Source organism: Kogia breviceps, chromosome 3 (genome assembly GCF_026419965.1).
Source record: "Kogia breviceps isolate mKogBre1 chromosome 3, mKogBre1 haplotype 1, whole genome shotgun sequence".
Lineage (NCBI taxonomy): Eukaryota > Metazoa > Chordata > Mammalia > Artiodactyla > Physeteridae > Kogia > Kogia breviceps.
Window position 1 is genome coordinate 14,795,384 of NC_081312.1, and position 27,303 is coordinate 14,822,686.

Below are 27,303 nucleotides of genomic sequence, written 5' to 3' on the forward strand. Positions count from 1 at the left end.
GCGGTCCAGTGGTTAGGACTTGGCACTTTCACTGCCAAGGCTCCGGGTTCAATCCCTGGTCGGAGAACTAGGATCCTGCAAGCCGTGAGGTGCGGCCAAAAAAAAAAAAAGAAACTAAGACATAAATACTAAGTGGGGGAGGGAAGGAGGGAACACAGGCTGCTCAGCATTTTCTCTCTATCGTAAGTCAGCCAAAGCCCAGATTTCTAGAGTGTAAGTTTTGTCCTTACCTCTCCCTTCCATACCCGACGTGCCCCCATCACACACATTCTCTGAAGCAGTAATCATTTGTGGGGACAGGAGGCTGGTGGCAGCAGGTCAGCTCGTGCCTGGCCTCGCACGATGGGCTGAACGCCTGTCACCAAGCACCTTGGTGGTCAGAGCTTGCAGCAGCAGGGTTTTGGGGGTCAGCTGCCACACGGACCTGAGGCACAGGCAGGTCTGAGGGCTCCAGCTCAGTGAAAAATATACCAAAAGCCATCCTAGAGGAATCTTGAAAGGGAAGAAGAAACCACAGGTACCAGCACGGTGGCACTTGCTCTGGTTTTTCCTTCTCTGTTTTCCAGTATTCTTTGTTTGGTTTTGCTCGTATAATACTTGCTGTAACTTTTTTTTCCTTTTGAAAGATGAAATGTGCCTTTCACGGTAAGAGAAGGAACGCAGTTGCTGTCATGAAGTCACCTGATCGACCTGCTTGCTGGGCTGGCCTGCAAAACTGTCTCCATGTGGTCTTGTCCTCACGCAGCCCCAGTGGGAACAGACCTCACCCCATCCGCACTGTCACCTTTTGTCCATTTTACCTTCAGAGTCTACCTGGGTCTGTTCATCATATTGTCTGATGATCGTCATCTCTCTTGGTTTTTCCGAAAGCAACTGTGCCCCAGACACAAGCTGAAAACCTTTCTTGGCTTAGCATTTATCGTTCTGGAATGAATACACAGCATCTGCAAAAGGAAATCAGCTCTGGCCTGAACTCACCTCCTTTAAAAGCATGCTTCCCCAACCAAGCTCTTACCCTCAGCACTTGGCCTACTTTATTCCACAGTATATTTACTTAGTATTTTTATGTGCTGGTTGTTTTACTCATGTACGCTATGTGGCTGGGAAGTAAGGGGCTCAATTTTTTCTTTTCAAGCACATCCAAAAAAAGAAGGATCCTTCAAAGTAGACTCAAGGCAAAATACTTGTTCCAGGGATGAAGATATTCCCAAAAATTGTTCTGGAAACTTCTGTGGAGGTTGTCTTTAGAACCAGTTTCCCATTTTCCCACCAGAAGATCAGCTCATTGCTTCACGGTTAGACTAAAGTCTAAAGGCACACGAATCACTCCCACCCTCCCCACCCATGGGCTCTCAGAGTGCAGGGATCTTCCACCCTTTTAGGGTCTGTAGCCTTCTCAGCTGGTTGGTATCTCCTTCAGGATTTCTCTCCCAGTAGCATAGCGTTATATGTAAATCTTGTTGGGTAGAAAACTTAATCCTTTTATTTCCATGATACTTTCATTTGTAGTCTTAATCTTGAATCTACATTTCCATACATTTCCATATTTAGTTGTGTCTAAAATGAATTACTTCTTAACAGCCTCACGGTATCTTTTGTTCTCAGTAATGAATGGATGGGGCCAGTCTCTTTGTATGCAATTGAGTAGACACTATGCAGTGAAAATGGAATCAATGACAATTACATTATTATAGCCTCATTGTATCCACCTTCTCTGCAACCCCTAAAAGGTGCAGGACATCCCAGGAGCCAGCTTTGAGACAGACATTAGGTAAAGTTCCCCAGTAGGGTAGAGGAAAACAAGCGCTTTGTTGGTGCTTTGTTTTTATTTTTCAATCAATATATTTCATAGTGTAAGTTGTTTCTGAATAAACATGTTTCAGAGAACTACACACACACAAAATACCAAGCAACAGATGTGCTTTTATCTTTTTTTTTTTTATAATGTATTTGGGGGTGAGGATTAGACCAGAAAGCATAAAAGGCGAAGCATTAAAACTGAGGCCCAGACAGAGCTCAGTGACCAGTAATCCTGTCGCGAGAATCAGCAGCCCTGATTCACTTTGGAAAAATACCGGGGGAGACGGCTGGGCAGCGTTCAGCATCAGTCCTGGTGAAGAATGCGCTCCAGTCTCCCAAGAGTGATGTGGAGTCTTTCGTTTGGTGTGTACAGACGAAAGCAGGTATCAGGACTTCAAGGCCTTTGATGGGAAATGTGCTTCCCCTGTTCTGGTTCCTCTTTGTATCTCAAACTCAGGTCTCTAAGGGAGAAAGAGACGGGTTTCCCAGGACCCACTCCCCAGTGGAAGCAGGATGGTGTCAGCCGGTGATTGTTGTGTGGGTATGTGTGTCAGGGAGGGAGCCTGTTTGCTTCCTTCACGTCTTTTATTAAGATGCCCCAAATGGGATTTAAGTAACTGGGTTTTAGTAGTAAATCCTTATGACTTTCCATCTGGAAACAGGGTGGCCAAAGAGGACTAACATATTTCCTTTCTTGGAGCTGAAAGCGTGCAGAAGTCCCTGCTTCGCTGGCCCGCTCCCGGTCCGCTGCCCAGCTCTGGGGCACTGTGGATGGCCGGAGCCCTCCAGACTAGCTAGAAGAAAACCATAGGCGGTTACACGAGCCTGCGGTGGTTCGGCCTGCCCTCCACTGACCTGTCCCGCCCCCTGCAGCCCGGCCCTGGCCCCATCCACGTGTCTGCTGTCTGCCTGCGCCATGCTGCGATCCGAGTGTCTGAAGCACACTCGGTAGCCCTTCCCAATCCCACCCCGCCTCCCCGCTGACTTAACTTCCTGTAGGTTGGTTTTGTCTGCTCAGTTTTCTCACCTGAGGTTGTGGGCCAGGTGCTGGTTCTCCTGCTCTCCATCCTCCCCCCAGAAGAGGGCAAGTGCTCCCGCACAGCCGGGCCTGGCAGGCTGGCCTCCCTCAGTTGCCGTGGACACAGGGCACAGTGGAAGGGAGGGTGCTCTGGCCTTGGCGGATAGCTAGGCCTCTCCCCGGAGAATACCGTAAGCGTTCATTTGGAAATCCACTGTACCCAAGTGAGAGAATTCTGCGATGTGCCCTTGAACTCAACCCCTGGGGTGCAGACACAAAGAGTCACGGTGGGGGACTGCGTGTCCCTCTGAAGGCCCTTCGCCTCCACATCTGTCCAGCCATCCATCACTACTTACTGCAGGCTCTGTTCCAGCCTCCCAGGGAATCCCTCTCTGGGGATGGTGTAACCATTGGGCTGTAGCAGGTGAATTATTTTATTTTTAATTTGTTCCCCTCACCCCTACCCACATCCTCTGGCTGCAGATGGGTTCTTAGAACACCCTCTGACTTGTTTTGAAGTAAAAGAAAGGGAAATGCTGGGCATCGCTCCCAGATGTAGAGCATAACCGTTGCCCCGCTGTGGAGTTAACCTGGTGGTGGAGATTAGGCTCCAGAGCGGCAGTGATCTCCTCTTCCACGTTCTTGAGGAGCAGCTGTCTGGTAAGGAAGTTGATTTCAGCGTGGGAAAAACCTTTTTCAACTCAACTGAATGATCGTTTATGGCAGGGGTCCCCAACCCCCCGGGCCACGGACCAGTGCCTATTAGGAATGGGGCTGCACGGCAGGAGGTAAGCGGCAGGCGAGCGAGCGAGCAAAGCTTCGTGTACCGCCCCCCATCGCTCGCATTACCTCCTGAACCATCCCCCCCACCCCCAGTCCGTGGAAAAATTGTCTTCCACGAAACCCGTCCCTAGTGCCGAAAAGGTTGGGGACCACTGGTTTATGGCACAGGAACACATAGATGGTAACACATTTCATGGGATGGTGTGTGGGATGGACTTGGGCTTCCCTGGTGGCGCAGTGCTTGAGAGTCCGCCTGCCGATGCAGGGGACGCGGGTTCGTGCCCCGGTCCGGGAAGATCCCACGTGCCGCGGAGCTGCTGGGCCCGTGAGCCATGGCCGCTGAGCCTGCGCGTCCGGAGCCTGTGCTCCGCAACGGGAGAGGCCACGACAGTGAGAGGCCTGCGTACCACAAAAAAATAAATATATATGGTAGACTTGATGTGGAAAGCATGGGGCAAGGTTTATTTATTTTGTTTTATTTATGGATCTCAGTTCCCCGACCAGGGATTGAACCCAGGCCCTCGGAAGTGAAAGCACGGAGTCCTAACCACTGAACCACCAGGGAATTCCTGAGGGGTGAGGTTTAGTTCTGACGGGTCCTATCTGATGACAGTCGCCTGTCAGATCTGGGAAAATCAATGGTTCCCTGTTCCTTTTGAAATTCTTTTGAGTCAGCCGAATACATACATTCCCAGACAAAGCGAGCTTGTGTTTAGAGTTACTTCCTCCAGTCCTTCATCCCTTGAACATTAGGGAGGAAGACAGTTGAGAGCTGGGCAAGCAGTCGCTTTGTGCCTTGGAACACTGATGTCAGCCTTCTGTGTGATATTTACTTTCACTAACACACCTGCCGGTGTCACTCTGAGATGGAATCTTTGCTTCTGGAAAAGGGGCTTTGCACATCTACCCGGTTTAAGACAGAGCTAATTGGAGATGACGTGCAAATGGAAATATTCAATTGTCAGCAACAACAAGCGTTGCATGCCTGGTGGGGACCAGGCCACCAGGAGAACGGCTGGAGCTATGGAAGAGTTTGTGCAGGAGTTGCCAGAAATCCTGTGACCTTTCCTAGAGGTGGAGGTGGTTGCTAGGGTGGGGGGGACTGGGCAGGAGCTGATTTTCCAGTAGGTGGGAAGAAGTGATAGCTGGGGGAGACAAGCTCGCAGCGTGGGGAGGGGGGAAACCGGCTAAGACGGATGCCCTGGAGTTTCCCCTGTCACCTCCCGCCTGGTACGCACCCAGCCCTCTGGTGCCCTTATCGTCCCGCTGGGCCTTTAGCTCCTGTCTCAGGGACCCCCACCCTGGTTCTGCCTCTGGCTTCTGGACTTGGCGCATCCTTCCTCCGAGACACGGGTGTGGCCAGGCCTTCCGGTTCTCAGGGCTCTTTTGGGAGCCCCCCCATTCCCGCTCCTGCCCCTGGAAGCCTTCCATACTCAGGGCTGGCTTCCTGGTCCCAGCTGGGTGGTGGGCTTTTGCTCTATCACTGGTTGAAGAAGCCAGGAGCAAACACGAGGTTTTCCAAGCAAAGAATTCCAGAGCCTAAAAGGCCTCAGCATGTATCTCCTTCAGTCCTCCCTCCCGGCGTCAGAAGCCCCTCTACCAAGTCCGCAGATGTCTCCTCTTCTCACGGTCGTCATGTACAGCAACCCCAGAGGCAAAAGTCAGAGAATGCAGTAAGCAGAGATTTACAACTGAAGGAGGTGCAAAGGGGAAGGCACTTCCGAGGAATATGTAGTTTCTCATTCACCCACAGGAAGTTTAAAAAGAGTTTGGTTTTTTTTTTTTTTTTTAGAAACTCCCCGCAGACAAGCAGCTGTAGAACAGTTTAACAAGCCAAACAGAACCAAACCAGAACTCCTTGCCTCTTACGTAATGGTTACATCTCACGCGACAGAAGACATAACCCGTTCTGGGTTCCCTGTCGCCTTTGCCCACATGCTCCTGTTCTAGAATTTTGGACCCTTTGTACTGTCCGTCGTGGTCCGTGCGGTTCCTTTCCGTTCGCTCCCAGGCAGCTGCTAGAAAGATTTCCATCAACTGGTCAAAGATATTAAAGAGGCAGACATTCTTTGTGGGGAAAATTCAGAGCGCCGATATGAGGTGTTGGTGTGACAGTGTCTTGGCTGAGAGGAGAGGGTGGTGGCATTGCTTTCATTGGAGGCACAGACTTGGAAAACTAGGGAATGAAACGCAGACCCCTGAAGAAGCAAAGGAGACTTTAGAGTTAAGCGACTCAGTACACAACAAAGTTAACGCGTTTCTTGTTCTCCAGAGAAAAACAGGAGGATGGAAGCGTCTGGCCTGAGAAGTGTCGAGGAGCTAGCTTTCTTTTACTTCTCAAGCAGGGAGGGAAGCAGCAGCGAGAGTGAGTGACTCGCAGCGAGTTCGAGGCCCCGGAGGGCCCGTGGCGCAGCCTCCCTAACACCACATTAGAGACAGGGCATCTGCGACTTACAGAGGTGACAGCCCGTGTCACCTGACTCCCAGCCCAGGGTGCACCCTGAGCTCAGCACTTACCTTCCAGATGCTTTCCCTCCCATCCCTTCTGCATGAAATAGAATCAGGGTAATAGATGGGCAATTTACAGGAGTTAGAAGGATGTCCCTGGCTGGGAAGCTGGCTTGTAGAGCTGTGTTCCTAATCTGCAGAATTGACCACGATAGTCGGAGCCAGTAAATCCCTCATTTAGAGCTCCCCAGTCACTGGGTTGAAGCTGATGAAGAGAAGATGTGCGAATGGGAGCCTAATAATCCTAAAATGCACGTGGAATTTATTCATCCTGTAGTTCACCCCGACCTGATTTAGATTCTCTCTTGTGACAACAAACAACTGTTAGTTTCAGCTTGTTTAATTGTTAGTTTTAATTCAATTCATTTCTTCAGCGTAACAAGAGTTTGAAGGTTGTTCGTGGGTTTTTTTGACTTAATCTTTTGGAGAAACAGGACTGCTCTTGGTGTTCTCTAGCTCCAACTCTCATCCTAAAGATAGTTTTTAGAAGTCACAACTTGGAGTCAGTTTTTGTGTGAGGCTGTTATTCCCTAAAACCCCATCCATCGTGAAGGTCATCCACTGGGCTCATCGGTGTCACTTGCCCTCGTCTGGCTGTGAGAGCCTCTCGGATATGTAGCCGTGGTGAATACCATCTTAATCACCTCCAGCCAGAAGGGAGGTGGAAAAAATATTCCTGGTAAATGACCTCAGAAGATCTGACGGCACCGCCGGCCCACCCCAGCCTGTTCTGTTGCCTTCGAGATCAGAGGCGGCTGGTGCAGATGTCTTGATCGATTGCAACAGCAGCCAAAGTGTGTGACTCCTACTTCAGTGGTTTCAAAGCCACAAATGTAGATATCCTATCTCTATTAACCGACACCTAGGGATTTTGCAAAAAGGGGAGAAAAAGAGACATCAACAACAGAGTGTATTTTATGTCTATTTGTTTACGTTTGATGTATTCTATTTGAGATACTTTGGCTGGAAGAACTGTTTCTCCTGACCATAGCACATGTACATGTAAGCTTAATACAGAGTTTCTCAACCTCAGCACTATTCACATTCTGAATCCAATAATTCTTTGTTGTGGGGGACTGTCAGTACACTGTAGAATGTTGGATAGCATCCCTGGGTTAAGTGTTGCCACTAGGTGCCAGTAGCATCCTCCCCATCCCACCCGCTCATGACAATGAAAACTACCTCCAGACGTTGCCGTACACGGGGCAGACAACATTGCAATACGAGGGAAGGGGTGCAAAATCATCCCTGATTGAGAACCACTGACTCATGGAGTATGGAATGTACATAATGAAACCATGCGTATCTACTCAGAATGCCCCAGGAAGTGTACACCTTATTGAGATTTTTATTTCTTTTCTTGCTTGTGTATTTGCTTTCATCTATTTCTTGTTCCCTTAGCCCAAAAAGTTATCCAAGTATTTTTTTTCCTCCATTTTCAGGGATTAATTAAATACTTTTAGATGTCACTCTCATGCAGAGTTACAGGAAAATGGATAAAGATATTTCAAAGCAAAGAGATCTAGGAAAGTCATAGATGATAAAGGATTTCTAAGGAGCACTTGCCATCCTCAATGGGCTTCTTTGGATGGCATTCAAATACCCTACTAAAGGAGGCTCTTTCCCTTTCCTGCACCTCAGAACCCCCTGATAAATTTTTACAAAACTCGGTGTCATCTGGGATGGGGCCTGACATTTGGCTTTCTGGAGTTTCCTGGGGAATCCACTGCACATCCAGAGGCTTATGCCCTGGGAGCATCAGACAGTTGGATTGGATGAGGTGTGCATTCAAATGTTCAACATCTATTTTTCTAGCACCCCCTGTGCTCCAGGCACTGTTCTAGGTGCTGGGGATACAGCAGTGAAAAGGCAGACAAGGAAGAGCCCTTGTGGCAGGGCTCACTTTCTTGTGAAGAGTGTCAGAGAGAATATGAGCACCTTGGTGTGTGTATCTGATTGAATGTATACTGTGTCCATGTGTCCAGTAATTTTTTGTCCGAGTGTTTGTCATCCATTGTTTGGCTTTTTTTTTTTTTTTTTTAATGCTTCTTGAATCTCTTTTATTCAGTTACATAAAGACCTTTTGTCATCCGGTAAAACATTTCAGATATGAAAGGGAGGAGGGAGAAATAGAGAAACAGTGATTTCTAAGAGAGTTATGATAGTTGGTTATTCTCAGGCTTTACATATGGGAAAAGTTTCATTATCACTCTTTTGTTAGGTGGGTCAACTCAGAGATGCTAAGGATGGTACTCACATTTTTGCAGCCTTTCCATAGCAGTGAGGATTGAACCAGGGGTTTCTGGCCATCTTTTGTATTCTTAGTTTGTTAAAACAGATGGTCTCTGCAGTCACTTCCCTATGACCCCAGATCCTAGGGGAAGGGGCATGGATATAAACAGAAGCCACACCCAGAACCCACAACATACCCATGCCAGGCCGAATGGATTGCTCTGAAGTGGACACAGCAGATGCCCAGAATGACAGCCCACCACACCCCAGGGACACTAGAATAGTCTTCCAGCCTTGCTAAGAGTGTTGACTGCCTCCAAAGGCCTCGGGGCAGATGTCCCATTTGGTAGATACTCCTTGGAGTCCATGGTTCTGGGAGCCGTGAGCTGGAAAGGGAGGAAAAAGTCGGGGGACATTATGGGTGGAGCCAGGAACTCTGTGGAATGAGATTTAAAACCAGTTCAGCCCCTCCCATGTCTGTAGCCACCCATCACCCTTTTAAAAGGAATGAACTCAGACCCAGCAAAATGAAAGTCACTTGTTCAGCAGCAGCAGCCCCAGGACTCAAACCCAAGAATCCTTACACCTTACCTTGTGCTCTTCCCATCATACTCACAAAGAAAAAGCCTCCTCCTGGTGCCCAGAAGAAACTGTCTCCACATTTTGGTAAAATGAAGCACAATCTTTTTTTTTTTTTTTTTTAAATCCAAACAGCTGACCCGTTGGGTCTGGAAACTTTGTTACCAGTTATTTCACTGTAGGATAACATAATTGTGTATATACCTTCAGGAGAAAGAGGATTTGAAAACATCTTTAAGATGTGTGACCGTTTTTCAGTCTCGTAGTACAGAGAAGAGGCAATGTGATAAGACAACTGTATTAAAGATGAAAATTGAAATGGGCTGCTGGGAACCAGGCCAGAGGAGAAGTAACATTTGTTACCGAAGCATGAGAAAGGAGGATTTTTTTTTAATATGGGATTTGAGGTTGGCTGGGTTTTAAGGATGGTCATTAAGCATCCGTGATGGCACTCTTGATGTTTTACTGAATTAACCGAGTGGTAAATGATGTGGCCTCCGGTATCAGGACGCTGAACGCGGTACTGCTGTGAAACACGCCCCCACGCCCTCCAAAAATAAAGAGGGTTTTGCTTCTCTCTTCTCCTGTCCCCTTCTGCCTCACCCACATTCCCCAGAGATACAACATAAAGGATACTTCTGCCAGGTGGAGCTTCTTTCCAAAAAAGAGTTCCTGGCCAAAATATCTTCCTCTTTTCTTATGCTGGTAAGCTGCATTGAACCATCTTGGGAGTAGAATTCCTTTTTTTTAAGCCCAGGGAAAAAAATTGACGCAGCCAACATGCTCCTCTTCCTCCCCTGAATCTAGTCCTGGACCTTTCACCTGTCAGAATCAGCATGCCTCCGAAGCAAAGCATCCCTGGCTCCAGAACAGCTGCCCGGTCCCCTAAAACAGCTCCAGCCAAAAAGCTCCAAAACAAGCATCCTTGGTCAAAAGCATCCCACCAGGAAGATGTGCTTCCATCAGAAGCCCCTCGGCTACGTAAGGACACAGACCACTGCCAAGTCTCTCCTGAGCTCAGAGATTGAGAGTCTTTTAGGGACACCCAAAGTGTGCTCATGAAAACCAACACGTCACCAAGGTGGCAGCTGGGGGTGAGCCCCAGAGAGAGGTTGAGAAGTAAGAGCTGTGCATGGCAGAGGAGGGAGAGATGGAGGCCATGCTGGGTCCTCATAGGGAGGGGGGCCGGGAGAGGAGGAGGGGATTGCTGTCCTAAGGCGGTGTCTTCATGGGCTCAGGATTTGTAGGGAGAAAGCAGTGTGCTGGGCGCAGGTTTCCGGTTACAAACGCTTTGTGTCTGCCTTCTGAGAGTCTGCAGTCTAAAGGAGAGGGAATGTCAGTACGAACACTGTGCTGTGTTGTTATGCATGAAAAAGTCACGACAAAAAAACTTCGGCTTACGTGTACTCATATGACAGTGTGCCAAGATCTGTCATTAAGTGAAAACTAGGGGGACAAAGTTATCTTCAGAAGAGTGTTTTCCTGGCTTCCCTGGTGGCGCAGCGGTTGAGAGTCCGCCTGCCGATGCAGGGGACGCGGGTTCATGCCCCGGTCCGGGAAGATCCCACGTGCCGCGGAGCGGCTGGGCCCGTGAGCCATGGCCACTGAGCCTGCGCGTCCGGAGCCTGTGCTCCGCAGCGGGAGAGGCCACAACAGTGAGAGGCCCGCGTACCACAAAAAAAAAAAAAAAAAAAAAGAAGAAGAGTGTTTTCCACATGAACCAATTTTTGTGGCCTCTCCCGTTGCGGAGCACAGGCTCCGGACGCGCAGGCTCAGCGGCCATGGCTCACGGACCCAGCCGCTCCGCGGCATATGGGATCTTCCCGGACCCGGGCACGAACCCGTGTCTCCTGCATCGGCAGGCGGATTCTCAACCACTGCGCCACCAGGGAAGCCCCCACATGAACCAATTTTTAAAGAATAGATATGTGTGCATGTGTAAGTGTATGTGTGCTGGTATTTCAGTGAATCTACATAAACACCTGTATTTGTATAGACGGTTTCTGGACATATGTATAAGAAAATGTGAATCTGGGAGTGGGTCTATGGGAAAGGCATTTATTTCTCGAATTATATCCACCTACTGTATATTTTCTGTTCACAGTGGGCATGCATTACTTTCTTGATTTTTTTTTTAAGGGAAAAAAATCTTAGACATTTTAATAATATTGTAGCATCTCTTTAGAGAGGAGAGATGGGTGGTTTTCGGCTCTGAAGACTGAAACATGCACAGGATGCCTGGGTGTGACAAGCGTAAAGGTGTGTCAGAGGTTTAGTAGAGGATCCGAGGGACTTTTTGACATAGAAACATGGCTGATTGAGGCTTCTTTCAGGCTGTCTGGTGTTTCTTCAACACACCTGGAGTCAAAGCGGGCCCTTCTAGCTTTGATCTGTACAGTTCTGGGAGATCTGTGCTTAAGCAGCTTACTGGATCCAGAAAGAGGTCTGGTTGATTACTTCCATTTTCATTTATCTGTATCTGAGTATTGAACCCAGATAATGTTATATTTGATACACTAACAAATGAGACAAAAAGATGCCACTCAGGGGACAATTCTGTGCAATTTTGGGGTAGGCAGAGATTTCTTAGTTGGGACACAAAAAGCATTGAGCTATAAAAGAAATCGATAAATTGGATTTGACAAAAATTTCAAACTTCTGCTTATTAAAAGACACTATTAAGAAGCTGAACAGACAGGCCGTGGACTCAGAAAACTATATCTTGCAAAGGACTTCTATCTAGAATGTTTAAAGAGACCTTACAATTCAATAGTAAGAAATTTTAACAACCCAGTGAAAAAAACAGGCACAAACTTGAACAGGCTTTCCACAAAAGAAGATCTACACATGGCCATTATGCACATGAAAAGATGTTCAACATCGTTTGTCAGTAGGGAAATACAAGTTAAAACCACGAGGAAATACCACGACACATCTAGAAAGGCTCGAGTTTTAAAAGATGGACAATTTCAAATGCTGACAAAAGTGTGGAGCAACTGGAACTCATACGTGGTACAGCCTCTTTGGAAGAGAATCAGTCCTCTGTAAAGTTAAACATACACTTACCAGCAGTTACCCAAGGGAATGAAAAGCTGTTCTCAGAAGACTGGTAGAAAAGTTCACAGCAGCTTTTTTTGCAAGTTCCCAAACTGGAATCAACCCAAATGTCCATCTACTGGTAGATGGATGAACAAGTTACAGTGTGTCCATACAATGGGGTCCTACTTGACAATAACAGTAATAGGAATGAACTGCTGACACCACAGCCTGGATGAAAAACAGAAAGCAAATCAGTAGTTGCCCAGAGCAAGGGTAGGAATGACAGCAAAGGGGCACAAGGAGACCTTGGGGGGATGGAAATCTGTATCTTCACTCTGGTGGTAGCCCTGGGATAAAATTTGTCAGACCCCTCAAACAATACACCAAGGGTGACACTCACTATATCCCCCAGGGAAGGGCTGACACTGTCGTGCCAGGGTGTACACACCTGCACAAACTCAGGATCACGTTTTCTCATACCATTTACAGTTCTCATGTTTGCCAATTCACCTACCAAGGTGTCATGAGGGAGGAATCCCATGCCTTGCCCTCCTTTCCATTCTGCTCATAGGGCTTCATGAGCAGGAACTGACGCACTCAGAATGGAGAGTGGGGCTTAGGAATTGATCATGAATGAAATAATGAGAAGACTGGGTGTTAACATTTGCCCCAAATGCCTGGAGACCAGCAGGAGGGCCAAGATAGCAACAGAATTCTTATCTGTGGAGGTCTCAGGCATGGCAAATCTGGTTGGAAGGAAGGATTGGAGGGCTTGTCCTAGAGCATCCTATTTTTACTTAGATTGTATGTTTCTTTGGCTTGGCTGGGTGGGGTGGGGGTAGGGGTCATGGGTGGATGTTACGCTTCAGAGGGTGGATGTTACGCTTCAGAGGGTCTGACGCATTCCCCATGTTGCCCTTGGGGCTGCCCCACTTAGGTTCTGTGAAATCCATGCGACGTTGGTACTCTTTCCCTTTCAAGTTCTCTTTCTCTCCCTTCTTTTTCTTTCTTTCATTACATCTATCTGTGGCCCTTTACACCTTCCTCCTGAGGTCGCATGTGTTTCTGAAGAGTACGGAACTACTTTCTTTAGTTTTCTGGCAAAATAAGTAGGAAAAGACTCCAGACTTCTTAACTATATTTCCTCTTGTTCTGCCCACATCAAACCTCCTGGTCACTCAGGAAAACTCCAGTGAGAGTGGCCTGGGAAGGTGGGGACCGTCCAGCCAGGCCAAACGTGGGTTGCCTGCAGCACTTGCATTCTCGAAGATGGCAAAGAACCTTTGCTTGGCGAGGGGAAACAGGCATGTTTTCTCATTCCTGAGCAAGGAAAGGCCCGTTCCAAAAAGAGGGCATAGGAGAGGAAGGCCTCAGCGCCCCCCACCATGGTACCTCCCGGGAGCTGCTTGCTGCCCATGGCTTGTGGGGTACCAGCAGTACCCTGATACTGCGAGCCCTTTGTCCTGGTGGGGACATGAGAGGGCAGGAGCAGCGGCAACCCTGGGAGCACTGAGTGGAACTTTAAGTTTTTTGGTTCATCGTTCAACTAATATATATATTTTAACATCAGTGGGAATCGATGACTGTTTTAGGAGTTTCACCCCAGGAGTTGTCAAATAAGTTAATCTACCTGTTTCTCATACAATATACTTCTTAAAATAAATTTTCACTCCATTATGAAGTGTAAGTAACGGACCTCCTGCAGGCAAAATAGAAAAAGACCTGAAGAGTCAAGTTCCTTTGCCTTTGTTTGTTTTTTGGGTTTTTTTCTGTTTTGAGACACTGTCTTCTGAAACCAGACTCAACTGTATTATTAATCACTGGTAGGACTTTATACTGTATCACATTACTTCCTTGGAATTAAACTGCACATATAAAGTTATGAAACATGTACTTTTTTAAACAGTAAAAAAGTTATTTTCTAACATAAAACCCCAGATAAAGTGCCGTGGAGCCATTAGCAGTAAATTGAATTTTTTGATGTGTAATTTATACGAAAACTGACAAGTGCGACCCCGCCACCCCGCACCCTGTCATTAGTCATCGGTTTAGTGGACGCGGAGGTAGTAATCTTCAAGGGCAGGCATTTGGATGTAGACTTCCTTTATTTGGACTGGGCTCGAGCGGCAGCTCCTGTCACTCGGCCTGGCTGCACTATTAGCGAATTTTACCCCAGGGCAGCTGGGACGCTGCGCTGGGGCAGATGTTCTTTTCAGCCTATTCAGTGACCATTCTTGGGGGTTGTTTACTGTTGCCATGGTGACTTTCATTTCCATAGCAGCAGAGCTGCTGTTTCTCAGAGGAAAATGAATTTAGTTATAAAAGGATAATATTTTTCTGTCTGTATATAACCTGCCATCTGTCAACCGGTGGATCAGAAAGGATTCAGAAACCTATTAAGACCGATAGCAATGAAGTGATGAGTTTGTTTTTTTTTTTTTTTTTTTGGTCCCATATTAAAAGCAGTAATAGGTATGGAAACAAATGTTGTCCCCTCAACATCAGAACTTTAATTTTTTTTCCTTATATTGACGTGTGTGTGTGTGTTTAATGCCTTTACCGCCTCCACCACTGCTGTGACAACCTCATAAAGTACAGTTTACATTCTGCTGACAAATGGAAATGACCGAATATCTTATCTGTATCTCACTAGATGTAGGTGGATAGCGCTTTCTCTTCTTGGTGCTGTGAGATTCCCTGGTTCATTAAAGATTCCGGTGGCTGAACTTTCTATTGTCACCCCACTCTCCTACTCCTCCACCCCAGGGGACAAAGCTGTGCAGGTGAAAAGATCAGCAACTTATCAGGAACATACAGTGCAAATTATGAAATTAGCAAAATGCGAAAAAAAAAAAAAACGTGCTTTATCTGAAAAACTTGCTAACATGCCCCTTACATCTCATTCTAGAATAACATTCTTCCTTGCAAATCCAAATGGGAAGAAAAGTCACCTTTGGGATAGCTCCTCAAGTTCCTGGAATTTTTTTCTCTGTTGCATTCATAAACTGTAACGTGCAGGGGGAAAAACACCCACACACACCGGCCCCGTTGTAAATAATGTTGTTTATTGGTTGATTTTTCCAGATCCTGACATTGATGCTGCCAGTGCCATGATGCTTTTGAATACTCCCCCTGAGATACAAGCAGGTTGTGAGTAGATATTTCTATAGCCTACAGCACCATAGTTTGTGAACTTAACCTTCTCCTTTATATACCAGGCCATAGGAAGAACTAATGCTCAAGCCAGCCTTCCCTTATAGAATCACTTCAAACTACCTCAGTGCATGATTACATACATGTGCACATAAAGATGCAGCTACGCATATGTATGAATGAATGCATAGGTGTGTTTCCAAGATGAGAAAGTTCTAATATAATTTCAGGGCTTAAGACTTGGGGGCAGGGAAGTGGACCCTGTAATGAGTCCTAGAGGAGAGACCCTTTGTCCTGCAGGAATTGTTCCTGTGAGTTTGTAGTTTCTGCTAGAAGAGGCTACAGGGGGCCAGCCTGACAGTCATGGAACTCAGCAGTGTCCGTTTTTAGACATTCCTCTCCCCTTGGGGACCTCATTAATAGCAGGCTACCATTTTAGAGAGAGGAGAGGAAAATCCGGTGAGGCGGGGATGCAGGAGTTTGGAACAGACTTAAAATGGAAACAATGTGGTGCCCCCCGCCCCCGCCTCTTCCCCACCAGCTTTCCGGGGTGCCACAGACAGAAGGGCAGGGCTGGTTTAGCAAAGCAGGGCTCCTGTCTTCATCTTCTGTTGGCCCTTGAGCAATGTCAAGCTTGAGACAACTCTTTTTCCTAACTTGAACTTCTCTTCTCTCCACCATCGGATGTTTCTCCCCACCTCTGGAGCTACAACATTGTTAGAAAGGTCTCCTTCCCAAGTGATGACAAATGACCCAAACGCAGACATCTGTCCCCTCCTCCTCCCAACTTGAGGCTAGTTTCTCCGGCACATTCCACCCCCCACCGAAGCCTGTTAAGCAGATAGCCACCACGGGCCGCTCAGCTTGCTGGCAGGACAATTGCATAGCCGCCTCCTGTGCATGAAACTCACGGCGTGGAGACGGCGGCGTGAAACGACACACCCCGCCGCGACGCCCACCAGGGCTGGCGCCCGCCTGCCTCATTCTGAGTGCTGCATGGCCTCCTGAGCAAAGGGAATCCCCCGCTTCTGGAGCTGATAGGGTTTCCCGCAGGAGAACATCTGTTCCCAGACCCTACCCAGGTGTCTTTGGAGGTGGAGTTCCAGACCATCCCTCCTAGCCTTCTAACTCGTCACAGCCTTCCAACAGCTTTAGGAAATTTGGCTCCATCCTTCCTTACCTGGTCCTTCTTTTTTAAAGGACCCAAGAGATGCAGCCAGGCGTTCTCGGGAGAGACTCATCCCTGTGCCGCGGGCTGCCATTACCTGATCCTGAAGGCACAGAATTCTCATTCTCTCTTTGCTAAACTCAGCTTGCCGGCAGCTGAGATAACGGCTGCCCACCTCTCCGAGAAGGAAGCACCACTGTAAGCAGATGTGTACCGGTGCAGTCCTGTAACTAGCGCTTAACCTGTAGTGTGGGTTTTAAATGATGTTTGAAGTTACAAGGAAATGAAAAAAACAAAATCAGAAAAAAAAAAAAAAAAAAACACCAAAACCTCCGTTCTCAGATGACTCTTGCAGGAAGAGTATAGACCAGGCTGTAATTCAGTTACGGTCTGAAATGGTTTCTGAAATCAAGTTGCGTAATTCATCATGAGGCAAGCGTACTGATTTCATCAGAGCTGTGTAAGGTTCAGGCACCTTCCTTTGCATCCAGCCGCTGCCTGCAGTGATCACTGGTTTAGAGAAATAACTTGATGAACTGGAATAATGGAGTTAAACAGGAAAAGGCAAAGGGATTGGTCATTAACAGCAGCTTTATAAAAATCCATTATCACTAGATTCTTGACCACAGATAGAAGAGGAAAAACGGTTGATCCTGATTAGCTGAGAAGTTAATTGTTCTAATGTTCTCATGGCCAAATGAACTTCTTCTCTCCCTTACTGTAACGCAAACTGTGATAATTATTTTTTTCAAGGTATCCATAGTCTTATTTGCATTGAAATGCTGAATTTGAGTTTTCAAAGCGTGTTCATGTCTTGAAGCTGTAGAGTCACGTAGGGCTTTCCTACCTCGCTCTCACCACTGTGAGAAACCCGGCTATCGCCGTCGTGAAGGCCCCCACCAAGAGGGGGTTCCAGGGTCCTGGAAGGAAGGAACCAGGAAGCCCATGAAAGTTGTAGAAGACACGTTGGCAGGAGCAGCAGAGGAGCACATTTAAGAACTGGGCAGAGGGCAGAACGTCACCTTTATATGCACCTTCCTGTCTGACCCCAAGCCTTGTAAAATCCCCTTGGGGCCAAGCTAGGGCATACTCAGTGGGCCGGATGTAAAGCCCCCCAAAATTGGACCAGTACCGTCGGAAGGGAGTGTCCATTGAGCGTCCTCTCCAGGCACTTGGGGGCGCCAGGGGGGGGTCCCTCCTCAGCCTTCTGAGAAACACAGAGGTTTGTGCCTCTGACGCCAGGCCTCTCTTTTCACCTAGCTCTTCTTTGCCTCACTCTCCCTTCCCCTCCCTGCCTGACGTTTCTTCTCCTGCGATGTGATGCAGTACCTCGCCTCCTGAAGGGAGAAGCATTCCATACATACGGTGGTGCAGCCACCGTGCCCTACGCTGCTGGCTTTGTGCAAAGGCTGGAAAAAGTGAGAGGTGACCCCTCGACCAAAAGGTTCAAAGGCAGCAGGCGCCCAGGCAGTGATGGAGTGCGGGCAGCCTGCCGAGGGGCGTTCGTGTGCACGTGTCCCGGCGAGGATGTGGACGGACGTGCATCACCCAGGTTCGGGGGTCCTGCCGCTGCCCATGCGTAGGGAGCCTGGGTGCCTGTCCGCACGGAGGGGCCTGCCTCTCTTCTCTCCCGTGATGCTCGTGGCTGGGCTCTGTTTATAGAGCTTCCTCGTGTGCTGCTGTTTATAGCCCATTGTTTTCACCTCCCGGGCTGTGTGATGCCCCTCTTTGAATGGGGGCCACCGGCCACCAACCTAGTCTGTCTGCCACTGGCACTCCCGGCTGTCGGAGGCTGTCCTGGATGGTTTGAAAGCCTTTTCCTTTGTCATCGCCCTTCGTAGCCAGTCCACTTCAGGTCACCAGATGGCAGCCACTGAGGTCTTCTCCACTCACCCTCCCTGCTCAGCATCTGCACAGCTAGCTCGGTGCAGACTGGCCTCAGTCCGGGTCTGAGCTGAGTAGGTCATACAAAGGAAGCTTCTCCAGAAGTTGACAAGAACCCCAGTCGGCCAAGACCCTTATCTTGGGGGGACCCGATCCTGCCCCAAGGGTGCTCACTGCACTGTGTATTGCTTGAGCTGGACTCCCTGTGGGTTGCCTCAGCCCCTCCCTGTACTCTGGTGTTTCTCTTTCGGTGAGGCAGCAGTGCACATCTAATCAAAACCTCAGGCCAGGGCTTCCCTGGTGGCACAGTGGTTGGGAGTCTGCCTGCTGATGCAGGGGACACGGGTTCGTGCCCCGGTCTGGGAAGATCCCACGTGCCGCGGAGCGGCTGGTCCCGTGAGCCACGGCCGCTGAGCCTGTGTGTCCGGAGCCTGTGCTCCGCAACGGGAGAGGCCACAGCAGTGAGAGGCCCGCGTACCGCAAAAAAAAAAAAAAAAAACCTCAGGCCACAGCATTTTGTCTCCTCTGGTAGCACCAGCGGTAATGGTATCTTTCTCAGACTTTCCCAGATTGCAGTATGGGGGGCATTCTACAAGGTGTGCCATCGTGTCTCAGGTGCTCTGTAAAACACTACTTCCAGAAAAATCCAGGCAAGACACTGCTTCCTCCTTATCTCTTGAACTTTAGATTATGCTTCTAGTCAAGTCCATCCACCTACACCCCCCCCCCAATAAAAAGTGGCTGTGTAGACTAATTCCAGCTTCTAGAGTCTACTCAAATACCTGCTTTGCAGTTCCCCTTCGACAAGCCCTGTGAGTCATCTTTAACCCCAGTGGAGGAATTGTTACTAAGTCAGGAGAAGTCAGATCACCATTACTCATCTTCAGAGGCTTGCGTGATCCCTGGTTGGAATGTTCCAGAGAGGAACTCTAGGTAATAAACAAAACAACAAAATGGGACGGAGGAGGGAGGTGGAGTTCTGCATCCCCCTCCCCAGAACTAGGGTACGTATGGATGCACCAGCCATCAGAGAAGAAGGGCAGCCAGGAAGCACGCTCCCCTCTCTCAGCCCCCTCCCCAGCATCTTTTCCAAGTAAGCAGGTGGAAAGGCCAATTTTAGGAAAGGGGAGGATTATCGGAATCACCTGCTGCTCAGCTTATGGCCTCTGGTAGCTTAGCCAGGGCTGCTCTCCAAAGGCAGCAGCAGGAGTGCAGGGGTTACTTTCACAAGCTGTGAGAATCAAGGAAACAGCATCAGGAGGGAAGCTGGGGAAGCCAGGATGGGGAGGAGCTGAGGGGTGGCGGAGCGTGCGGGAAAGTTTCTCATGTGCCTTCAACTTTTTTGTTTTAGGTTCTGGAGACGATCACATTTAGATCACAGTGAGCGGTGCTGCTTGATTGGACTCTGTGTGTGTGTGTGTGTGTGTGTGTGTGTGTGTGTGTGTGTGTGTGTTGCTTTCTTGCTGGTTAAAAGTAAGAAAGTTTAGGGACATTGTATAACTTAAGATAAAGTGGTCCATCAGCTGGGAGCCCTGGTGCTGATATCCTTAGCACCTCATCCCAGGATTTGAGAGTCTCAGATGTATGTCTTCTCTCCTATAAAAGCCATTTAAAAAAATTTTCATCTTATATTGGATTAGACTTGATTAACAATGTTGTGTTAGTTTCAGGTGTACAGCAAAGTGGTTCAGTTATACATATACATGTGTCTATTCTTTTTCTAATTCTTTTCCCAATTAGGTTATTACAGAGTATTGGGCAGAGTTCCCTGTAAAGAGCCAAATATTTAACTGATCTAACAGAACGGGATGATGCTGGAGGCCTGTGCTTTTTTTTATTATTTTTTTTTATTTTATTTTTGTTGGAGTATAGTTGATTTAGTGAGAGCCACAAATCTGAGTTTAAGGTTGATTTTTGAACATCCAGTTTCTTATGACATCTCTTCTCTAGCTGGAGCCCAGGTATAATTTCAGCACTTTGGGTGGGGTGCACTGGGGTTTACGTGCTTTGAAATACGTTGAGGGAAATGCAAAGGAAATGAAAGGAAGTCGATGTGCTCATAGGAGAAGGACTGAGGAGTGGTGGACTCGTGTTCCTCCAGATCCCAGACTCAAAAAAGCCATGCAATAGGGACCTCAGAATACCTTTCTCAGACATTTTAGACTGGCTGTGATTCATCTTTGAAAAGCCACATTCTTTTTTTTTTTTTTTTTTTTTTTTTTTTTGTGGTACGCGGGCCTCTCACTGTTGTGGCCTCTCCCGCTGCGGAGCACAGGCTCCGGACGCGCAGGCTCAGCGGCCATGGCTCACGGGCCCAGCAGCTCCGCGGCACGTGGGATCTTCCCGGACCGGGGCACGAACCCGCGTCCCCTGCATCGGCAGGCGGACTCTCAACCACTGCACCACCAGGGAAGCCCCAAAAGCCACATTCTTGACACTTGGGGATGGAGACAGAAAGGAGGAAAGATGGGAGGACAGTTAAGTGTCCCAGCCGGCTGCTGGCAGCCTGTGAGCAGAGAGGGGCACACCCGCCCGCGGCACATGAGGAGCGCGGCCAGTGCTGCGGGCTGAGAAATGCCGGGTTTGGCCGAGGCAGCGTTCAGTGGCAGCTCATTTGAGAACAAGCTCCAGGATTCAGAAGAAGAGCCTGGTTTGCATACCAGAAGTCTTGGCGAGGTTCAGAAAACAGCTCAGGGAAAAAACCTTTTAATGCTGAGGGATAGCTCCGTCCGTGAGATGCTCTTTGAAGTGAATACAGTTCATTAACCAGGAAGATGTTTTCAGGGGTGAGTGCAGAGTTAGGGAGAGCTACAAAAAGCATAATAGGCCGAAAGAATTTCCCCACGTCCTGACCCCGTTAGGTCCTATGCCTTAGAGATAATTAGGAAGAAGATGCCATTGCGGTGAGATGGGAACGGTGATGATGAGCTTCTATAATGGGCCAGCCACTGAGCTAGCAATTTGTGTACTTTGTCTTGTTTAATCTTCAAAATGATCCTCTGAGGCATGTTTATGCCTACGTTACAGGTGAGGAAACTGAGGCACAGAAAGGGTAAGGCACTTGCCCAAAGCCTCAGAGCTAGTGGTGGGGCAAGACTTGGAATGGAGGCCATGTGGCCCCATGACTTGTAACCATGCAGGAGGCTTCTTCCCTGAAGCTTAAATGAGACCAGAGAGTCAAAAGAACCCAGTCTCCAGTAGGTGCTCCGTGAGGGCTGGCGTCCTTTCTCTGTTTCCTTTCAGGCCAGGTACGCCCCTGGTGCTTAGAGGTTCTAGGCACTTGGGCAGAGGACTCTGGGCAAAAGAAAAAGTGGGGCTGCATTTCTCCTTTGACTGGCAGGTGATTCCGTGGCTGTACCAGAGGCCAGGGGAATGCGTCCTCCATGGCTCTCATCCGCCCTCTTCACTTTCCAGGGCTCCCTAGTCTTTGTCCCAGGATTTTAGGTGGTTCGGTGTTTTTGCCAAAATGGTGACTTTGACGTGATTTGTTCAAGTTGAACGGAAGCGCCGTGAGAGCAGTGGTTGCTCTTCCGGCTCCGTCTGTGACCAGAAAGATGGTCAAGGTCTTCCAATACGGTCCGGTTTTGTCTTTACCCATTCTTATGGGCTTTCATCTCACCTGGACTGGAGACAGCAAAGGCCACCCCAGAATTGATCTCGGAATGTTGAGCATGTTGATGAAGATGATGATGAGGGGATTGTTGACTAATGTGTATTTTCAAAGTAGCAATGCCTTTATTAATACAGTGAAATCTCTAAATACTCTGTGTGATAAATACCATTTGTCCCCTTCTTACTTAAGTAGCTTGTCAGGGGACACAGGCAGTAAAGGACACAGATGGGAAACACTAGAGTCTGGCTCTCAGCCGCTATGCTGCAGACCACTTCCTTGCTCAAAACCCTTTAATGGTTTTCCCAATATCCATGGGATGAAGTCCAAAGGCATCTCATTCCTGCTAGGATTCTGTGCTTTATCAAAATTACTTTTTAGTTCATGTGCACATTGTGATTTTTAGCACTTCTAGGCCTGGTTTGTACCTTTGAATCCCAACTTCGACGGCACTTCCTACAGGAAGGCTTCCCAGATAGCTTTTTTGGGGGTTAGGTGTCTCCATCCTTCATGCCTATAGGCCCCCTGCCCTAGCACTTGCCATAGTATATTTTCTTGCCTCTTCAGTTTTCTGTCTGTCACACTTAACTGTGGGGACCCTGTGTCCCCTTCATCTCATATGTAGGCAGGTAGTTGGTAATTTAATCCATTAATTGATATAATCTGTATATGGGACTGTAATAGTTTTTACTGGTGAGAATTATAACCATGGTATAAATTTTAAATATTTAAGTTTTTTTGGGGGGTACCATTCTATGAGATTTGCTTGCTGTTCTAGATGAGATCCCTAGTGACTGATATATTAAATAGTATTATCAGAATTAAACTGAACCTGTGGTCATCTGACCATTTTGAGGAGAGTACCATAGAGCAAAGTAATTGAAAAACCCTTTCCCACGATCCCCCAAACAGAGAGACAAACCAAAAACACCTCTCTTTTCAAGCAACCTGAAGCATCTGTCTACAAACTGCATAGTTCTACTGGTTTTTACATATGTCTGTCCACAGAAACTATTGGTATTTTCTTCTAGAAGTTGTGTAGTTTTAGTGCTTACGTTTAGGTCTATGATCCATTTCTAATTAATTTTCCTGATGGTATGAGGTTAGGACCGAGGTTCATTTTTTTCCAAATGGATCTCTGATTGTTCTCTCTTTTCCCCCATTGTGTTGTCTGCATATTTTTTGTCAAAAAATCAGTTGACCACACACACGAGTCTATTTCTGGACTCTGTTTTGTTCCATTGACCTATATTTCTGCACTTACACCAATACCACACTGTCTTATGGCTTTATAGGAATAATTCAGGTAAATATAAATTCTAGACCCTCTTCTAGAGTTCTAGAAAACTCATCAACTGGGCAAACTATGATAATTAGCTGCAATATCACATCATAACAGGTTTCATGCTTTTAAGGTACCTGGCGAGTCCCCTGCCTCAGATGATCTAATATCTGAAATCAGGCTGATAGTATGGGATGGGTAGGAATTCCTGATCTAGTTCAACCTACCTTCATAATTAAATATGGGAAGAGACAGGGGATTCTGGAACCCCAGCTGCACTAGTAGTACTGACTTCAGGCACTGGTTTCAATTTTCTCTCCCATCCCACCTTTTATAAAACCTACTAGCTAGGGCCTTACACAAACCTGGATGAGACATGGCAAAAAATATTAGCAGGAGCTACAGAATGCCCAAGGAATCGGTCTATAACTTAATCCCATATTCCAGAGTGGACATTCATCCTACGTGAAAGACCTGACTGAAGGGTCAGAATATTTAAGTAAATGTGCTCTTAGAGACCTGAAAATGATAGGAGTAAAAACTATATGCTGTGTATTTTGGGGAAAGTAGTTATTCTACACACATAATATCAGCTTTAAAAAACTTAATATCCAGAGTGGTTTTTATTTTTGAAGGTATGATTTTCTAGAGTCTTTTTGGTAAGGTGTTTGTTTGAGAAAGCACGGTTTGTCCACCTTGCCCCCAGATGAGACTGTACCAGGGGCTACATGAACACAGCCAGAGCTCTGGAGACTCTTCAGGATGCTGGCAGCACAAGGGGTCTTAGAGAACACCGTTCAAAGGGGGACACAGAGATTCCGTGAGCTCGCGTGGAGTCCTACCAGAAGAACTAAGATTCAAACCCAGGTGCACAAGCCCCGTGTCAGTGCACCCACACGGGAAGCGTGCCCGGCCCCGTATACATACACACACATGGAGGAGTGTTGATGGTGCAATAAGAATATTCGCTTGAACCAGAAGAAACTGCTGTTTGGGAGGTCAAAAAAGATCGAGTATCAGGGATTTCCCATGGTTCCCCTCTTCTGTAAATCCTCAGATTCACGTAAGGCCGCCGTGAGTTTATATGCAGCATGGGCAGTATCTGATGGTCACTGGCCTTGAAAGGTTGGCTTAGGATTAATCCAGGGATGAGTGTGTTTAGGAGACCATGGGATGATGAGAGAGCTCTCAGGAGGTTTGCTTGGAGGGAGCTTCTGGGAAGGAGGAAGGCAGGCCCTCCAGAGTGGCTTGTGTGGTTCCGAGGCAGAAGCCAGAGCCACGCCATTGACAGCCCTTCACTCCCGACAGAGATGGTTGTGAGGACGATGAGACGATGAGATGACGTTGTGAGCGCCGAGGTGCTGAGCAGTTTGTAAAATCAGCTCTGCTGTTCTTTCGGCTGTCTTTTTCCCTTGTTGGATTAAGGACACTTAGAAAGATGTTCCCAATTCTGACCATGAACAGCAAAGCGTGAGGAAATGCTTTTGTTTGGTCATCTGCTGTCAGATGGTGTCAGGTTCTTAAGATCTTTTTAGGGTCTGACTAGAGATTAAAGATTATATTTAATAAATGCAAGAAAATACTATTTGAAGCCCACTTTTTAAAACTCATCTTTTTTTTTTTTTTTTTTTTTTTTTGCACCAAGGCATCAGTAATAAGCTATTGGTCTGACTTGGCTGACTACATCTCTTTCTTGAGGTGTGGTATCTTTCTCTCTTTCTGTCTCGCTCTCATGGTATTTCTGTATCTATCTCCCTGTGTGTGTGTGTGTGTGTGTGTGTGTTTCTCTGTCTCTGCTTGCTCTATGTACCTATGACTATCTCCTTCTCCCTTCTCTCTCTCTCTCTGTCTCTCTCTCGTTCTCTGGTGTATCCAAAATTTCTGACTCAGAACAGAAATCTTCACAGTTGGATTCACGTGTGGTGTCTTTTCCCTTTTTGCTCTTTCAGTTCCTCCAGGAGTGATACAAAACGGAACGCGGGTTCTGAGCCGAGGCCTGTTTCCCGGAGTCCGGCCGTTGCCAATCACTCCCATTGGAATGACAGCAGCCGTGAGGTAAGGGAGAAGCTTGCTGGACCAAGCCCACCTGAGGAGTGGGAAGGACACTGTGTGTCCCACGGGACTGCTCGAGGGGATGGAGAAGACCAGCCCTCTAAGTAGTAAACACAGAAATAGTTTGGGTGTTCGAAAAAGTTAAAGTAGCTCCCAGGGAACCCAATCCAAGTGCCAACTTCTCCTTCTTGGGCCATCAAATTATCCTGGTCTCTTTGCAGATTAAATGAAGACAGATGAAACTAAGTTGCTTTATTCTAAAAAGGTGGGATAAGGTGAACAGAAGGAAATGGTGGGCAAGTTAGTCATTAGATTCTAGGCTAGCTGGTCGACCTCTAGACTTAGCCCTGTCACTTCCCAGTCCTTTGACTTTGGGTGGATGTCTGACCTCTCTGGGCCTCAGTTCCGTCATCCGTGAACTCCTCTAGTCCTGGGAAGGGTTGCAGTGAAACTCACATGCAAAAAACCAAGTGTGAAAAGTGCTTTGGTAAGTGGTGTATAAATACCGGGTGGCATCAGTTCCCCTGCTTCTGCGAATCCAGTCAGTTGCCAAACCACATGAACTCTTCCTTGGGAAATTTCTTTCCTCCATCCTTCTCATCTCCTCTGCCAGCCCCAGAGTAGGGTCTGTCGCTAGCTTGGAAGCCTCACACGCACCAGTTTGAATGCCTTCCTCCTATTCCTTGCTGCTTCTCTCCCCACCCTCGCCCACCCATCAACCATCGCCAGACTGATTTCCTAAAATGTGCCTCTCCAGCTGTCTGCAAAGGCATCCTCCTTGGCTCCCACCACATCACCCTGATGTCCCCCTGGTCCTCCCATCTCCTTGAGCCAAATTTGTTCTCCACATACATCCACTGTTTGCCCATCTTATTCATACAGTTTCCTCTCTGTTGATTTCCCTCAGACTCCATATACAAGGCAGCATATCCTTCATGGCCCATCACAAAAATGATTCCTTCACAAAGCTTTTCTGCACAGGCCTCTGAGCCAACATCAGATTAATTTCTCTTTTCTTGGAACCCATAAGCCCATGCTCTGGTTGTGTCCCTTTTGATGAGCGACCCTAGGTGTGTGTGTCCCTCTGTCCTCTGTGTTTGCTTGCTGAGGACGGGGGCTGGGTCTCACTCACTTGGCTGATGGCTCATTGCATGTTGCACAGCTACTTGTTTAGAAAAGGCCTGGCATGCTGAGCTGCATCCCTGCACAGCATCACCTTCTAGCTTCTTTCCTGCACTTTTGGATCAAGTTCACACCTGATGGCGATTTTGCTTTCATAGTGTTTCATGTCCCAAAGGAAACCATCCCAGGAAGTCTGTTAACTGGGCCCTGAGGGACATGTAGGGTCGAGCTCCCTGATGTGAATCAACCATGTGGAGATTCTCCACTCACCTGTGTCTTTTAATCCTCCCAGCAAACCAACTACTTTTGCCAGGATGGAAGTCCTTAATCTTCAGCGCAGGCGCTGGCATTTGGCACCTGCTAAGGAGGAAAGTTGGTAGGAATTAGAATAGTCATAGAATGGTAAAAACCACTTATCATTTCTATTAACCAGACGTGGTGCTACTTTCCAAATATGGGAAGGTTCTTTTTCCTGTACTTCTCCCATATTTTTCTTAGATATCCTGAGATCAGTAATTGAATTCATAAGTGGTAAGCCTCTTCCATGAAGCCAAAATATCCATGCCTTGGCCTTACGTTATGAGAGAGACATTCTGTTTTCCATTCTTTCTTAAAATTGTTTCTGCCTAACCTCCTAGTTTGCCTGGCTGAGAAGACTTTGAGACCATAGACTGTTCTCACGGGGAGTAACAATCTGCCTTCCTGAGCAGATGCGAGGTACAGACTCTCAGTTTTGTCGTCTTCGGCATCTTTTCGGTGCCTTTGAAAGCAAACGAAGCTCTCCATGTGGCTCCAGCCATTCCCTCAGAGAACGGAAGAGCCAGGCAGAGCAAAGGGAGGCCTGAGACCGGGCTGGCCTTCAGCAGGAGCTGCTCCTAATTTTAATTCCTAATTTTAATTATTACCCTCATGGCATACATTATTGCAAAAATTTACTGATTAGCCTCTAGAAGCACTATGTAAAATATAATTTTTCTAACTGGTTATGTTCTGGTTAGAGGATAACACAGCACTACAGCAAAACAATGATGTCTTGTTTCTGGTAAAAGAGTTGCTACTCACCCAGTCCAGCC

General features: G+C 47.5%; 1 protein-coding gene across 8 annotated transcripts in view; it reads left to right on the forward strand.

Moving 5' to 3' along the window:
- FOXN3 (forkhead box N3) overlaps positions 1 to 27,303 on the forward strand; it is a 406,391-nt gene that overhangs the window by 362,069 nt on the left and 17,019 nt on the right. For 3 of the 8 annotated variants that reach the window (XM_059059250.2, XM_067027913.1, XM_059059249.2), the window contains 2 exons: positions 15,044 to 15,109; positions 25,006 to 25,111. In XM_059059250.2, coding sequence (XP_058915233.1) covers positions 15,044 to 15,109; positions 25,006 to 25,111 — 172 coding nt within the window. The remainder of the gene's footprint in view (positions 1 to 15,043; positions 15,110 to 25,005; positions 25,112 to 27,303) is intronic. The other 5 variants (XM_067027916.1, XM_067027917.1, XM_059059254.2 and 2 more) reach the window with 2 other exon arrangements.